The 16,554-nt window shown below is 56.4% G+C and overlaps 4 protein-coding genes and 1 non-coding gene across 5 annotated transcripts; 3 read left to right on the forward strand and 2 right to left on the reverse strand.

Moving 5' to 3' along the window:
- Positions 1-5,109: 5,109 nt before the first annotated feature.
- Positions 5,110-7,057, reverse strand: PUNSTDRAFT_139827 (uncharacterized protein; the record flags this gene model as incomplete). Its single annotated transcript, XM_007378042.1, has 2 exons — positions 5,110-6,125; positions 6,185-7,057. 2 exons carry the CDS (start codon positions 7,055-7,057, stop codon positions 5,334-5,336), a joined length of 1,665 nt encoding a protein of 554 aa, XP_007378104.1. The 3' UTR covers positions 5,110-5,333.
- A 1,735-nt stretch (positions 7,058-8,792) lies between these two features.
- Positions 8,793-10,919, forward strand: PUNSTDRAFT_139828 (uncharacterized protein). The gene is made up of 4 exons (XM_007378043.1): positions 8,793-10,134; positions 10,190-10,580; positions 10,638-10,721; positions 10,778-10,919. The coding sequence occupies exons 1-4, from the start codon at positions 8,827-8,829 to the stop codon at positions 10,843-10,845; spliced, it is 1,851 nt and encodes a 616-aa protein (XP_007378105.1). The 5' UTR covers positions 8,793-8,826; the 3' UTR covers positions 10,846-10,919.
- A 224-nt stretch (positions 10,920-11,143) lies between these two features.
- Positions 11,144-11,265, reverse strand: PUNSTDRAFT_t15. The gene has a single exon. It is a non-coding gene; the product is annotated as a tRNA-Leu (tRNA).
- Positions 11,266-11,447: 182 nt separating this feature from the next.
- On the forward strand, positions 11,448-13,308 carry PUNSTDRAFT_128878 (uncharacterized protein; the record flags this gene model as incomplete). Its single annotated transcript, XM_007378044.1, has 3 exons — positions 11,448-12,700; positions 12,766-13,166; positions 13,223-13,308. The coding sequence occupies 3 exons, from the start codon at positions 11,448-11,450 to the stop codon at positions 13,306-13,308; spliced, it is 1,740 nt and encodes a 579-aa protein (XP_007378106.1).
- A 463-nt stretch (positions 13,309-13,771) lies between these two features.
- PUNSTDRAFT_139830 (uncharacterized protein) lies at positions 13,772-15,710 on the forward strand (the record flags this gene model as incomplete). Its single annotated transcript, XM_007378045.1, has 2 exons — positions 13,772-15,090; positions 15,165-15,710. Exons 1-2 carry the CDS (start codon positions 13,846-13,848, stop codon positions 15,708-15,710), a joined length of 1,791 nt encoding a protein of 596 aa, XP_007378107.1. The 5' UTR covers positions 13,772-13,845.
- Between the last annotated feature and the right edge of the window lie 844 nt (positions 15,711-16,554).

Raw genomic sequence — 16,554 nt, forward strand, 5'->3', positions numbered from 1 at the left:
CGCATCTCAGCCTTCGGACGATTCAACGAGCGCATGAGGTTTTCGGAGTGAGAACCGGGGCATCGAACCGTGCGAAGGGGTTAGGCACGACGGCCGGAACTCGATAGGAGGACGGGGTGCATGCTACGAGATGGTGGGGGCGATTTTTGGCTGGACCAGGTAATTCGGTATCGGCCTCGTCCTTATGTCGCATCCCATTGTTCCACTGCCAACCTCTTTAGGATGCCATCAAGGGAGATGGGAAGGGTTGTGGGAAGGTGAGCACAAAGAGATAACCCGTGGGAACTACTGATAACCAATCGGCGGACGCCCCGTCTCGAGCTTCTGCTCCCGATATGGCAATCCTTTGTGTGCGCGATCTTCAAGCGCGTTACCGCGATCATGAATTCGCCATTTGCGACGGGCGACTTGGCTTCTACGCATACGAAGCGGACATGCCCCCATTGTCCTCAAAGAGCCTACTCCTGATCGCAGTACGCAAGCAGCACCAAATACTCTGGTATAAATGCAGACTGCACCGGCGGACGACACGAACTTGACCTCTGGTGGCTGGGGCTCAGGCTCTCCCAAGCCTCTCTCGCGCTCAGATCAACTCGGGGATCGTCAAGGACCTTGCGGATAGCTCATTGAGATTTGGTACCTAGCCGCCGCCCGCCGCGCACTCTCCCAGAGAGGACGCATCGCCGCACATCCGAGTTGGTGGGTATCGCCCTGTGTCACCTCGTGTTCGGATCTCCGCCGTGCTCAATTTTCGCCGTCCACGGTTTCCGCCTCCGGTTCCCTTCTACGACAGGCTTCGATCAGCCAATACTTGGCCCGCCGCGCACTATCCCAGAGAGAGGGCGCCACCGCCGCACATCCGAGTTGGTGGGTATCACCTCGTGTTCGGATCTCCGCCGTGCTCAATTATCACCGTCCACAGTTTCCGCCGCCGGTTCCATTCTCCGATAGGCTTCGATCCGCCAATACTTATCGCATCTTGGCAGGCACAAAGAGAGGACAAAGGATCTCTGTTTTGGGTAAGCTTTTGCGCGTCGTCCATACTGATAACGTCGGCGGGCATTGCTACAGATTCAAGCCTCCTAGAGAAAGACGCCAGCGCGGTGCGTACTACTATACAGGACGTTATTACAAGCGTACAGTATGCTCCAGACTCCAGTACAAGCAATCCGTACATACAACAGCCAATTCCGTGAAACGGGTATACAACAATTCGATAAAGGTAGAGTGTCTGGGTGGGCACTACGGTCGGAACGCGCAGAATTATATAATGAGTCAGTTGAAGGCCTGATGCGTCCTTGAGACGGCGAAACGGCGAAGGATACCCGGTTATTGAGAAACGACGAGAGAAGGGGACAGATTGCTGAGGCGTCGAGGATGACTTGGGCATGTGAGAGCGATGTGAGAGTGATGACGTTGGGGTTATTGTGCGAAAGTCCTTGTCCTGTGTTGGGGGACGAAGAGGGGCGTAAACAACGACGAGCGAAGTTGGGTGGTGGCGGATGGAGAAGAAGGGCAACGTGTTGATTCGAGGCGAACGAGTCGCATACAGAGGATGTTGAGTGAGACGACCATTTGTTGGAGCAAGATGATGAGCGCGACGACCGTGATGAGGGTTTGCAAAGAGGAGAAGATGCGTCTCTATGACGAGGATGAAGTCGAGCGTGGCGCCCGCAGGGCGCCAAATCATGAGGTGAAATCGATAGGATGCGGAATGGCTATGTTGCGGGATTGGTGTTGATGAAGAAGTCCGAGGGAACACTTGCGAGGGGGCGAGCCAAGGGCGAGCGAGGAATCATTCGGGTCATGTGGGTCATCGTCGAGGGTTCGTTCAATGAATGGATTGTGGCGGCGCTAGCAAGGCGAGTTCAGGCGCGCCCCCGCGATCTATGCACGCTATCGCGAAACTAGGTCGTCAAGAGGCGAGCTCGGGGTTGCATGTAGTCAGCGCCATGACTACTATCCGTGTCGCGCATGCTTAGGAGAGCCAGGAGTTCGAGTTCATAATCGAGCGCTCGAGCATGTCTTCAAGCTGTGCAATGCTCGTGTTGGGATCGAGCTCGAAATCGCCCATATCGAACGTGATGGTATCATCCTGGGGGGGCGTCTCGGAGTCGACGTTACTGCCGATTGCAGAGGCATTGTTGGTGACATCACCAGCGCGCGTGGCAGACGCGGGGCTGAGGGGTGTGGGGGAGGAGGGATCCACGAGTGTGGACGAGGGCTGCCTATCCAATACATTTGACGAGAGGTTTGATGGTCCGGCATTTCCGACCGAGGAGAAATCAAGAGTCGCGACTTGGCTAGGTAGTTGACCGAAGTTATCTCCTTGCACCCCATCGGACGAGGAAGCGACAGCTCCTGAGCCCGCGTTAAGGATTCCGTAGCTCATCAGCGCAGCGTAAAGGGCCATGACATCGGAGATGCCGAATGCCCCGACGTTATTTACAGGGTTCCAGGTCCCATCCGGCATAGAAGATGCAGGGATGGAGAAGCTGCTGATCGGATGGAGGGGCGAAACATAGTTCGGGGCGAGGACGACGGGCTGCGGCAAGCCGGAATTGTCGATGAACGGGCCTACGTGCGGAGAGTTGGACGCTTGGGCGGGCACGAGGCCGAGGTTATTGGGGTAAATGTGGCCATGAAAGGCGTGGGGGGGAGTCGGTATGGTATCGAAGATCGCGGGACTGGTATGAGGGCCGACGTAAGGGGTATGAGGGATATTGAAAGTTCCCGTCGGCTGCGGAATGAACGCGGTAGGGGTTCGAGGAGCCGTCTGCTGTTGATCTGGTTGCTGCTGGTTGATGGGCCAATACAGCGGTTGGCCATGCTGGATGAAAGTTTGGGGAGAATGAGAGGGAGTCGCCAAGGGACATCCGAGACCGACCACTCCCTACATGACGGGTAATGATCAGCTTCGAGTAGTCTCAAGAGCAAGCGACAAAAGCGAACTTGTGAGGCTTCATTAATCGGCTTGGAGACTGGCGCGCTCGGACGAGAAAAGGGTTTGTTCAGATGAGAGCGCTTCTTGCATTCCCTCTTGGCCTTGCCTTTTTTCTTCCCCACAGTCTTCGGCGGGAGTGGAGGGTGCTGGACGAGTTGCGCGGGCTCAGGCTCGGGATCGGAGGAAGTGGCAGTGAGAATGGGCCTCGGAAGCACCCTATGTGCTACAGCTATGATCTGCTCCTTCTCGTCCAATGACTTCCTGTTCCAGGTGGTATGGTCGAGCTCAAAGGCCGAAGCCCAGCCCGCTAGAGAGGAGCCAGCATGACCGCAGTCAACGATGAGCTGCGCAATGGCATCGGACCTCGCGTTCTCGATGGGTGCAGCCGTTGACCGCTTGCGCTCGGTGACTTTACCGCTCCCAATGCCGGAGCGGAAGGGCGCCTTCTGCTCTTCAGAAAGAGCCTGCCAGCATCGTCCGAGTATCGAGGAAACCCTACCCAGATTACTCTCCACCTCTGCTGGGATGGTTCTGTATCGGATGTGCGTCATCCGAAAGCGAATAAAGCAGTTCCAATTGCTGCATTCTTCGAGTGGCAGCGGGTCCGGAAAGGCCGATTGTAGAGAAGGAAGGGACGTCGAAGTCGAAGGCGGGGAAGGGGTAGTGGCTAGCGACGAGGACGACGATAGCGTATCGAAGAGCGGGGAGGAGGCATACGGCGAGTCGGGGGGGTCGTCGGTGGCTGAGCGATGGCTGTTAGCCACCGACGTCGGCGTCGTGCTTGTCGGCATGTAATGCACGAATGTACCGTCGGGATCCAATCTATAGTGCGACAACGCAACTTCAGTGGCTGGCCGAGATCTGGACGGACGAATGGCGGGCATTTTGTAGACGCTATGCTATGATGGGCTGCGAGAGCGGGGGCAGAATAGGGGCTTGTCGTGTTGCACGGTGTGCTCGCGTCGGGTAAGGAGGGGTACAAGATGAAGACGTGTGTCTACGATCGTAATTTAAGCCTCGCGTGTCGCGTGGTCATATTCCTACAGTCCAACTACGGGGCCGATACGCAAAGGAGTGTTGCACCCAAGTTGCACCTCCGAAAAGAAGAGGCTTCGATCCTCCTTCCCACGGATGCCGAAGTCGGCGGGACCCCTCCGTGTTTGGACAAATCGCGGCGCGCGGACCTGGCGTCCCGCCTCGACCTTCCTTGCGAGCCCCAACAGCGTAAAGTTGCAAGATACGTCTCCGCATATCCAGTGTTACAGGACGTACTTGTCGTGTCAACAGTAGGAGGGCTCGTACCGGCTACCTCATTTGCAAGGAGTTCGGATCATACCAATGGGAGGGACGCTCAGCCTCGACAATCGTCTTGTCGTTGTCTCTTCGTTTGGGATAATTTGTGTAAACATAAATGGCTAGGTGCGAGCTTGTGCGGAAGCTCTCTCTACACGCTACCTGCCACAGCAGGAGCTTTACCTCCCTTCAACCTTGATCGCAGAACGGCGAGTCCCCCACACTGGCCCACAACTCGTTACGTCATTGATCCAGTCTATCATTCATCACGACGATCTTGCTCGTTAGCGCCGGCCTTGAAGGTGCTCGTCGACGATGCATAAGTTCATCGTTGAGAGAGCATTTACACCATGTCGATGTTTCTTGGTTATTACCTCCAGAGCTCTGCCATTTCCTTGACATTATTGGGGGGTCCTCTGCATCGCCAACCCTCATTTCAAAGGCGCAAAGGAGTGACTTCACCCTCTGCCCCATGTCGTTTCACAGCCTCCAGCGTCTCATTGTGCAAAGAGGAACAATGGAGGACTCTGAGGCGAGCGGAGTTTCAATCCAATGAACAATAGATTGATTGACCTTACAGCTGACTGTGCGTACGGCATTGTCGGACTTAAAAAGCGACCATGATCCTTAGACGGAGTTCAATTAACGTCGCCGTCAGCCAGCTCCGCGTAAAATTTCTGCTCTCCGAGTTTATAGGCTCTCTACTGTGCGCTTTATGTACATGTTGGAGCGCAGCGGCGACGCCCCAGCGTTCATGATGGCAATCCTCTCATACAACACAGGATTCTCGTCTTGCGAGTTCGCTCGCGATTGCATTGAATTGAGATAAGATTACATATTGTACGAAATAAATAGCTATTGCGACGTGTATGATACGATATCCTTGCTTTGTGTGATCAGTATGTTGTTATACATGTCCATGGTTCGACACTGAACAGCAACCCAGAGATTACAACCAAAGGGCGACCGGCGCGTTCAAATAATGAGAATACAGGCACCATGAGAAGTCTTAATCTGAGAGATAAGGCCGCCAGGGCATTGCAGGTGGCTGACATCCGTGCACATTTGTCGTGTCGCGAGGGAATAAAGCTTCCGCTTACTGGAGGAGCGTCCACCCGCCACTCGCGCAGTTCAAGCCTGCCGCCCAATCATAGACCGGGCCCGATTCCATCGCATGGAAGGCCCAGTCCATGTCCACGTCCATATCGGCCCAGGCCTCGCGCGCAGCATCCCCTACAGGCCAGTCCAGATCCAGCTTGGATGCGCTGTCGAAGAAGACGGGCGACGAAGTAGGAGGAGGAGGCGGAGGAGCCTCGGCCGTCATTGGGAAGACAACGCCCAGGTCGAGGTCGAGACCCAGGGCAGGCGCATCGCCCGCGATTGGTTCTTCGAAGGGCCCCGGCATCTCCGGGCCGGGAAGCGAGGTGTGGACCTGGACGTGCGGGAGCGGCGGGAGGAGCGCGGGCGCGAGCCTAGGGGCACGAGGAACCGGAATCGCGGAAGATAGAGAGGAGACGTCGCGCTCGTACGCGGAATACGGCGCAAAGGTTGCCTGATGTGCGGCCGTACTGAATCCGTCCTGGTCGGGCGATGCGTGTCCGAAAGCGAAGGACGAAGGCGGGGCGAGGTAGAAAGCGTCCAACGGAGCGATGAGATACGGGTTCGCCGCGAAGCTCTGGAGGTCGGTTTGGTTGGTCGATCCGAAGGATGGAACGACGGGCGATACGTCCATAGGCGCTGGGGCCTGCATGGCCACGGACACATGAATCGCGGGCACGACATTGTCATATTGATGCTGCTGCTGTATCCACTGTAGCGTGCGCCCCGGCTCAGCGAACCCGGTGGACGGAGCCAGAGAGCTATCCAGACGCTCAGCGCCGGGGGAAAGCTGCGACACAATAAGGATCAAAAACACGCGAAGTGAGCCGCTCGAAGGAACCAACTCACGAAGTCGATTTGTGGAACGCTACTATGAAGACGCACACGCCTAGCGCGCGCTTTGCCTTTGCATTCAGGCCTGTTAGCTGGAGGAGCGGGTCCGAAGGTGTCGCCGCCGAGTTCCTCGACGCACAGCGACGATAGTCCGTCAGGCGAAGGGACCAGGATCTGCATCTGCGCGCTGAACGTGTCCGTCCCGCTGTTTCGTACCGCATTTTCAATCTGAGGTGCGGAAAGTCCCAGCAAGATGAGCCGCGCGATGAGCTGCTCGCGGGGTGAGAGGGGCTGGTGCGGCTTGGATCTACCGCTTCGCCTGCGGGACGCGCGCCGGTTAGCAGACCCGTCGGCCTCGGAAACAATATCTCCGAGAGCCCTCCTCCACGCCTTGTGCTCGGCCTTGTATCTGGCCCAGTGTTCGTTGTAGAGGGCCTTCTGGTCCTCGGACAGGTCGCGCCAGACCTGAGCGTAGATCCGCACGCAGGAAGACTCGTCTGTGATGGATTCGGGGATGGGGCGCTGCTGCCGCATGATGACGTTCATGAAGTGGAAATAGGTGTTGTTCTCCGGCTTGGACGGCGGGTACGGGGGATCTGGCAAGGCTGCGAGTAGCAGGGGCAAGGCTGCTTTAGGGGAAGAGGGACTGGGACTTGAAGAGGCAGCGCTGGATGCGACTGAGGTAGGTGGGGAGGTGACGATGGACGATTGGGAAGATAGCGCGTCGAAGAGATCTGCGAGGGGAGAAGAGACATCTGATACGGTGAGTGGAGTGCCGGAGCTCTCGACATCGGTCAGTTCCGATATATTCGAAGCCGTATCGCGGCGAGGAGAGCTGAAGGTTGGAATGCGCGTTGCGTAGGACTTCTGTTGGCGTGCAGCAGGCATTGAGGTTATAATTGCTGGATCGGCCGGAGACGAGTGATCGTTCGCTGAAGGCGTGGCAGGATCGCAAGTGCGAATCAGAAACGGCGACGCAGCACCGTTCCTTCGCCGTTTTATGTATCTGAGCGCCCGGAACGAGCAGCCGCTAGCAGTCGCACCTCCAAAGGACATGCACCACCCAAAGGTGGCAATGGACAAAGGGGTGCCATGGAAGCGCCGATCCACCTTATCGGGCGAGGCTATACAGTGAAGGCCCCAAAACGCCCCCGCCTCCCGGTGATTTGATAGATTCCGCTGAACGGATTAGGCGATCAATCTGGTCGCCGCTCACGTGCCCACACATTTGTTGTCGCAGCTCGCAAGGCAGATTTGCTGGCTAGACGTTCATGAATGCGCTCGTAGCGGATAGTAAAGCATATATCAAAGCGACAGCGGCACTCGGACCTTGCCAAAGGAGCGAGAGGTCCGAGTTCAAAGGGCACAAGCCTCAGCTGGCGACCCCTGCGACCCCCGCAGGCGGAAGCTTGGTCAACAACTTGTCCCGAAGAACTCCCGACTATTATGGAAAATGGAAGCTTCGCGCTCGTGGGTATGCCTTCTTACCTGTACTCCCTGTTTGCATCCGCAACCAGGATCGTCCTTCTTGCAATATCTTTTCGCTGAACCTGACGAAAAGCGCTGTGAGCGCATATGTAGCTGTGACGGCAGCGTCGGTCAGCGAGTCAAAAGACCATTCCGGGAGGGGGAGAAGATACGGACCAACTTGAGTTCATCCAGGAACGAAGCACGTTGGACGGACATGGCAAGAGGGGAACAGGGACATGACGTCACGATTGTGCTTTCCCTTTGTCCAAGGATAGGCACCTTCAGCATCCGCAATCAGTTCATCACTCCAAAAAGTTCCGTATGCGCACCCTCGGTCCGCTCTGCCGATGCGATACGGCGGGGTACTTCGATCCTGGCGGTGTTGCGCTTCGATCCGGGTGTTGCGCTTCGATCCGGGTGTTGCGCTTCGATCCTGGTGGCGTTGCGCTTCGATCCGGGTAGCGTGACACGAGCAGGACTCGTGGCGCAAACCATATGGGACGCAGCGTAAGCAATGCGAGACAAGCGCGAGGCTCACGGATGCGGTTGCCCGTCGGGACGTCGGGTGCGTGAGGCAAGTATAGGCGCACATTCTTGTTCACAAGCGCACCGGCATGTCTTCCGACAAGAAGGGATTCATGAGCAATGGTAACATTGCATGATTCCGCTCATAAATGCATTACTGCAGGCACGCACCTCGCTGAGATACTTGAATATCGTAGTGCCAGCGTTCGTGAGTGTCCCCATCTCCGAGAGCGCAACTGGAGACAAGGAGCTCGTCAGACTCTTAGAGTCGACGAATCCGGAGGCGGTCGCCGTTTTTTGCGGACCGTTTGGACCTGAATGTGTCCATATTCGGAATTGATTGTGTCTTGTTATATTTGGACTTGATGCCTGTCACAACCTCGGCCCAAATCCACGTCGATGGTCGTTTTCGATGTTCACAATTGTTCACCACTGCGCACTGTAATAGTAGCACTACACTAGTTCGCGCATTTACTGGAAGGCTGCAATATGACCTTGAGAGGCACGCATACAGCGAGCAAACCTCGCGCCCGCCGTCATGCGCCCTAGGCCCGAGCGGACCGTGGCGTTTCCCTCGCTTCACGTAAACACCTGTTCGCGTTTTGCCGATTCTTCCAACTGGAGGACGCTCGGCCTTGCTGGGCTCCCCACTCCCAAGAATAATGGTCATCAGCCTTTCTGACGCCACATGTGCGGACTCCGGGTACGATCTTGTGGAGCTCAAGAAGCGGGTCGAAGAGGTCGAGCGGGAATGGTGGTCAATGGATCCCGTTGCAGAGGGCCTCCCAAGAGTAACCTGGATGTTCGAGGACGTGAACGCCCAGCATGCAGAGGGGGGAGCGGGGCCGTGGGCCCCAGAGGCGGTCGAGGGTTCCCCGCAAGAGACGTTCGACCACATCTTCCGGCGCTTCCGCGTTCAGGCGAACAAGAAGTACCGTCACCCGTTCAAGCCCGCGCTCAACTTTGATATCATCCGCGACCCAGGCGTTCAAGCGGGGGTCAACGATGAGAAAGGCGAAGGCGCGTCCGAACCGCTCCGCATCGCGTTCGGCGACGCGTCGAATTACACCGGCCAGCAGGTCCTCGACCTTTTCGGCGGGAGCACGACACTCACGTACGTTCGCCACGACGACCAGGACGACGCAGACCACAAAATGGGTCCGCTCTCGTTCCGTCCTTGGGACCGCAAACTGCCCCCATGGTGCACGACTCCCCCTCATTGGATTCCTCCCGCCGTTCCGCCAGGTTATGGTCACGACGCACTCACGGACGTGTCAGACGAGTCACAATACGTTTGGCGCGCAGTGCCGACGCTCACCCTCCCGGGACTGGGGAGAAATCTACTTCCTTCGGCCACGTCCCCGTCCCTCATCGTATCCCACGTATTCGTCGTCGCGTCTGCGACAGGAAAATGCCCTACGCTTCGAGTAGAACTCGGATCCGACCACGTAGCGGAAAAGGACAAGCGCGCGCCGACGGCGCTCACCATGCGAGCCATACGGACCCACCTGCTCGGACGCTGGATCCACGCGTCCACTAGCGCTCTGGCGACGAAGGCGTCCAACGGCGATAACGACGAATTGGCTGAACGCCCAGCGAAGCGTGCTCGCCCGGAGCCAAGTTTGGACAGGATAGGGATCGCATGGGGCTACGAGCCCAGCACGCGCCGGTTATATTGCGTTACACTGACCAACGAGGAGTTCGTAGTCGACCTGTCCATCAAAGCCTCCGAAACGTCTTCCAAGTCGGTCGCCAATGCTGACTGTCAAAACGAAGGACGGGCGGTCATGCGTTGCGAGTGGATTGGACCGGTGAGCTTAAGTGTGGACAGAAGGGCGATAGCTACCAGGAACGAGTTCAATGGTTCCTGTCTCAACGAAGAGAGCGAAGAAGCGTACAATTCATGGCTCGACACATTCTATGGAAGGATCAGGGCATTTCGCGCTTCAAACGATCCCTTCGTAATAGAGGTGCGTCAATCCGGCATTCGTCGTCTTCTAGAACTCATCCGTTCTCTTGAGCCAGTTGCACGACACGGATTGCTTCGTCGCGGGATGCCTAATGCTTGGCCCTCCTTATCACGGGTTCCACTGCACAGTAGAAGCCGCCAAGGCAGGTTCATGGTTAGTCACAGACGTCAACGAGTACTCCACCTCTCGATACGAAGAGGAGGGCCGAGACGAAAACGGACACGTCCCCAGGGCCCTATTGACACACTCGGGCAGCACGGAGAGCGAACTCCAGGATATTGCTTGGGAAGAAGTCGCCTCTTTCTCCGTCTTTGGCGTTTGGTTCCTCCATAGTTTGAACGAGCTTCAGAGGATTGCCTTTGAATCCCGGGATTTGGAACAAGCTCTTGAAACCATCGCCCATGGGGCATTCGAGTGGGGGGAAAGGTTACCAGATGGTATTGTTGGTACGTTTGCCTTCGCTGGCAATTCTTCGCGGTAGATTGAAACTTACGATCACCCAGTGCACGAAGACCTAGATGACGAAACACGCTACAAAATCCTTGGCAAGAAGGTTGCCGGCGTGTGGGTGCAGCTGAAGGTTATATGTGAGCAGGGCCGAATGTCCTTGGGCGATGTATCAATGCTCATTCTCTACTTGTAGGTACAGGAGAGCTAGCTCATTCAAATGTTGTATCGCAGGACTCGGATGAGGAAGGAACCCAAATGTGAGATTTTGGCGATCCTGTTTAGCACATGCTACACGTAGACTCGGTTGCGTGTAGGGTCGATACATGCTATTTTCCATGACATCACGGTGTGGCTGCCTAAGAAGTGAAAACTGAGTAAATATGCCAAGTGACAAGTATGTTGCTTGTGGCAGGCACAGTGCAAACTTTACATGACGAGTCCATTAGATTGTCTCGTTCGTGTTCGACTTCAACTCTAGTTGGCGCCTCCGCGGCCAGAGCCGAGTCGTCCTCCACGCATGGACCGCTGGTGCGGGCGTCCGAGGCAATACGAAAAGGAGTGACGAGAGTGGGATTCGAACCCACGCCCTTTCGGACCAGATTCCAAATGTTATCTGGAAGATGTGTAGCCCTATGCTACTGATCCTTAGTCTGGCGCCTTAGACCGCTCGGCCATCTCGCCGTTGAGTTTAGTCGTCAATAGCCAATTATCAATTATTACCAGTCACTGGCGAGCATCGGCCGAACGGCATTGAGACCTCCGTGAGCGCGCAGGAAGTGAGTAGACCGCCAGTCATGTCCTGTATCCCGATTCATGCTTTGCCAATAAGACGACGACCTGCTGGCACTTGACTCGAAAAAATAATGGCCATCCACCCTTCCGACACTACTCGCGCACACTCTGGGTACGACCCCGCAGAGCTGAAGAAGCAGGTTGAAGTAGTCGAGCGCGAATGGTGGTACACGGAGAACGTCGCCGACGACCTTCCAAAACTCACCTGGACATTTGAGGACGCGAGTGCGCAGCACGCAGGGGGAGTGGAGACATGGACATCTGAGGCGGTCGAGGGCTCCCCGCAAGAGACGTTCGACCGCATCTTCCGGCGTTTTCGCGTTCAAGCGAACAAGAAGTACCGTCACCCGTTCAAGCCCGCGCTCAACTTCGATATCATCCGCGACCCAGGCGCTCGAGCCGAAGCCAACGACGAACCGGGTGAAGACGCGTTGAAACCGCTCCCCATCGCGTTCCACGACGCGTCAAAGTACACCGGCCAGCAGATCCTCGACCTTTTCGGCGGGAGCACCACGCTCACGTACGTTCGCCACGACGACCGGGACGGCGAAGAACACGCGACGGGTCCTCTCTCGCTCCATCCTTGGGACCGCGAACTCCCCCCATGGTGTACGGCACCCTCTCATTGGCTCGCCCCCGCCTTACCTCCGGGTTTCGCGGACGAACAAACTGGCTTGAAGGAGATCCCAAAGGACCAACAATACAACTGGCGAGCGGTGCCGACCCTCGCGTTTGCAGGATCAGGGAACCACATTCTTCCGTCCGCGACGACACCCTTGCTCATCACAACCCACGTCTTCGTCGTCGCGGGTGACCGACCCTCCACGTGCGCGTTTCAAGACCCCGACTTCGACCACGTCTTCAAGAAACACAAGCGAGCGCCAACAGCTCTCACGACTCGCGACGTGCGCGGCCAATTGCTCGGATGCTGGATACAGACGTCCACCGACCCTCTGGAGCCGCGCGGCGACGAACGGCCCGCCAAGCGTACGCGCAAGCAGGCATCTTCGAAAAGACTAGGCATCGCGTGGGGATATGAGCCCAGCACGCGTCGGCTGTACTGCGTCACCCCTGCGAACGAGGAATTCGTCGTCGACCTGTCTGTCAAAGCTTCCGAGGCCTCTTCTTCCGACGGCGCCGAACGTCCCGAGGTCGTGTACTGCGAGTGGATAGGACCGGTTGGCGTGAGAGCCGAGGGCGAACCCGCGGGCAGCAAACGCGATACATCTGACTTCGGTTATGGGAACTACAGCGCTTGGCAGGATAAGTTCCTTGACGAAATCGATAAACTCGGAGAAGGGGATCATCTCAAAAACTCGTATCGGTTGGAGGCGAGTAACGCTCAATATGAATCTTGCAAACGCTCATAATGTCCGCAATGTAGATTAGCCACACCGACTGCTTAGTCGTCGGAGGTCTGGCCATTGGTTCTCCTCGTCAAGGTCTGGATCATGTCATAGAGGGACTCAAGACCGGCCCGTGGGTGGTAGCCCAGCTCGAACAAGATGACGACGCGTATTATGAGAGCGACAAGAGTGCTGAAGGCAGTAACGCCGGAGGCGAGGTCGTCAAGCTCGTCTTGCAGCATTCCCACATCGTGGAGGATGACCTCCAAGCCGTTCCCTGGGACGACTTGTTCTCGTTCACGACTAGAACGGGGGTCTGGTTCGTCTACAGTCTTTGTGAGTTAGAACGTATCGCAGCGGAGTCGGCAGACTTCGGAGAAGCCCTGGGATGCGTCGCCGATTGGGTGATCGAATCCGAGAACAGGATGCCGGGTGGAATCGTCGGTGCGTCCCTCGTGCCTTGCGGATACCGCTCCTTAGCTTATTCGACCTTATGGAAGTGCACGAAATGGAGCTCGACGCCGGCTTCAAGGTCTTGGGAAAGAAGGTAGACGGTTTATGGGTTCAGCTGAAGGTCATCGGTTGAGTATGCTTTCTTCCTCGCGTCGGGGTGAACCGTCTGACTCTCATGTGCACGGCTGAAGGTTCGGAATATCAGCACGCATAATCCGTTCGGCGGATTAGCTGAACATGATTCCATCAGCGGTGACGACTGAGCTATCATATGTGGCATTGTCGGGACTTCGCCAGGAACCACCAATGCTAGTTGTTTGTGAAAACGTGCCGGCGAGTCAAAGTGCAATCATACAATCTTGCGTTACACTACGTAGAAATTGAAGTACACCGACGCGCGTGCAAATTCCTACTCCTAACGTGACACGGCCTTCTCTTCGCGAATACGACCCTAGCACGATTCACTACCCGTTGCTCCGCAAGCTGTCGAGGATGACTTCCGGGCCAAGACCTGAAATGCAATCCCGATTGTATGATCACGTCGCGGTCCTCGAGAACGGCTTACACGTAAATCGACGGACCTCGTTTTTCACTGTCTCTCCAGCCCTCTCTCAAACTTCTCCCATCACCCTCGTAAACAGCCTCGAGCTTCCGACGAACTGGTGAACTGATGTCGACGGCTATGGATGCGGTTGCCTATGCGAGAGTGAAGGAGCAAGTCGCGGAAGTGCAGAAAAGCTGGTGGTCGGCTGTAATGGACTACGAGGAGGACGCTACACGTGTCGGATTGATCTTCGAGGACGTGAGTCCCATGCATAACGGAGAGGATACGGAGACATGGACTGCCGAAACCGTTTTCGCAACTGCGCAGGAGACCTTCGATCGCGCGTTTCAGCGCTTTCGCGTCCAAGCCAACAGGAAGCATCGTCATCCCTTGAAGCCCGCGCTTAACTTTGACATAATCTACGAGCCTCAGGGAGTACCTGAACCACGTCGAATTGCATTCGGCGACGCGGCCAAGTACACCGTTCAGCAGGTCGTCGAACTATGCGGGGGAAAACCGACGCTCACATACGTCCGCGAAGACGGTCCGCACCCTGAACACGACAAGGGCCCCATCGCACTTCCTCCATGGGATCGTACGCTCCCTTCTTGGTGTACCACTCCGTCCCATTGGATCGTACCGGCAATACCACCCGGCTATGGAAGGGAGCTTGGAACGAAGCTCGATTACGAGGCGACCATGTACGAATGGCGCGCGGTTCCTACGCTCATGCTTCCGGGACTTGGACATACCATCCTCCCTCATACGACTACTCCTTCGCTTATCGCCTCTCATGTGATGCTACTGGCAGCTTCTACGCCCTGGGGGCATGCCTTCGTTTCACTCCGCGCAGATGACCTCAAAAAGGACTATGTCCAAACCGCCGACAAGCGCTCGCCGACGACACTCACAACGAGGGAAATTCGCGCCATCCTCTTGGGGCGTTACGTCCAGGTTTCCACTCGGACTCTTGTCCCGGATGACGCGGAAGCCGACAACAATGATCGTGCTCGCATATCGCCGACGCAAGACAAGGTTGGTATCGTCTGGGGCTACGAACCCTCGACACGTATGCTGTACTGCGTGACACCCACGAATGAGGAATTCGTCGTCGACTTGTCTGTCACGATCTCGAACGCTAGTGGCGCCACCCCCCAGCCGCCGATGCCCCTTCGACCCGCAGGCAGAGAAGTCGTGCGGTGCGAATGGATCGGGCCAGTCACCATCGAGCTTGACAGGAAGACAGGGACTCCAGGGCGTATAGGATATGCCCGGTTAACAGCATCCATGAGCCAGGCCTTCGATGAGTGGCGGGACAAATATAACGAGCTCGTCCAAGAGTTCAACCCCTCCGACCCCTTCGGCCTCGAGGTCAGTAGGTTGTCATCCGGAATACTGAGTGCGTCCGACTAAAGAATTGATCATACCTCAACGTCGCTGTCCAGATTATCCCAAATGACTGCTTGGTGATTGGAAGCCTTGACATCTCGGACCATGTTAACTGGGGGCTGGAACACACCATCGAAGATCTTGAAACCGGCTCATGGACGATCAGTAACGTTAGCAGTTCCTGGGACGACGAGGATGAGGACGAGTCCTCGCCGAAAGACTATGCCCTTCGAGCTTCGCTGCAGCATGCGGATGTTGACGAGGGCGAACTCAGTGCCGTCGCCTGGGAGAACATCGGCTCGTTCGGAGTAGACAGCACATGGGTCATTCATAGCCTCCATGAGCTCCAGAAGATGGCTTTCGAGTCAGGAGATCTGGACGGGGGCTTGGAAAACATCGCGATGTGGGCGGAGAATTCTGCATTGTTGCGATGGCCCGGCGGTTTCATAGGCAAGTTCACGTCCGATCCTCCTATATCCACATGCCTCACCGAGATCTGTGCAGTCAACGAAGGCGAATCCATGCATAAGTATTATATCGCCGGGAAGAGAGTTAACGGCGTCTGGGTTCAGTTACGAGTCATAAGTTGCGTGCTCCTCTGAGATTTTCGATGGCAGAGTATCTGACTGTACATTCCTCTATCAAGCCCGGTCATGGGGCAACTCGGATGACCTGGAGCAGGAATAGGGACATCACAGAGCTTGCAGTACAGGTCGCTGAGCTAAATGCGGTCGGGGACACCGCGTTGATCGTATCATTTTGCGTTCATCGACCACTGAAGGAAAAGTAGAGCTTTCCCTCATGATGGTGGCCGTTTGTTCCCTGGGCGACTGCATGAAATATGTTGGTGAGTTTAAAAACGAATGCCTCCTGACGATCTCATGGAGAGAGCCCCATGGAATCCATGTCGTTGTCGGGGTTTGGGCGGTTGCCGCGGACATACGTGAGCGTGGCCTTGCCTTTGAAGAGGTCGATAACCTGTGTACTTCAATGCATCGCTGAGCGTTATCCGATCAGGTTTCCCGCGTCGTTACCTGTGTTTGGCCTCCATGGTTTGGCCTTGAACACAGGGTGCCGATTTTACTTCGTAGACTACCTCGAACTTGAGCGCAGGCCGGAAAGGATGCCGATGTTTCTTGTTTGCCTGGACGCGGAAGCGCTGGAAAGCGCGGTCGAGGGTTTCCTGCACGGACGCCGTAACCGTCTCGGCAGGCCACGTATTCATTTCCACTCCGTGAAGCTTCAAGATCACGTCCTCGAAAGTCAGGGTGACATTCGCGTCGTCCGTGTGCTCCGGGAACCTCCACTAGCTCGCTTGAATCTCCGCGCTGTGCGCCTTGGACTCCTCATACTCCGGATCCGCGCTCAACGGTGCCATTGAAAGTAGCAGAGTAGAGATGCTCTTTCGAAGGGAGGAGACACGGAAGCTACCACAGAGGTCGTCAA

This window comes from Punctularia strigosozonata, assembly GCF_000264995.1.
Source record: "Punctularia strigosozonata HHB-11173 SS5 unplaced genomic scaffold PUNSTscaffold_1, whole genome shotgun sequence".
In the NCBI taxonomy this organism is placed as follows: domain Eukaryota; kingdom Fungi; phylum Basidiomycota; class Agaricomycetes; order Corticiales; family Punctulariaceae; genus Punctularia; species Punctularia strigosozonata.

Bases quoted from the DNA above. Each gene is read 5' to 3' on its own strand.
- PUNSTDRAFT_139828 (XM_007378043.1), top strand. From the start codon at position 8,827: ATGGTCATCAGCCTTTCTGACGCCACATGTGCGGACTCCGGGTACGAT. The intron at 10,135-10,189 runs GTGCGTCAATCC...CTCTTGAGCCAG, and splicing joins ACGATCCCTTCGTAATAGAG to TTGCACGACACGGATTGCTT. The intron at 10,581-10,637 runs GTACGTTTGCCT...ACGATCACCCAG, and splicing joins GTTACCAGATGGTATTGTTG to TGCACGAAGACCTAGATGAC.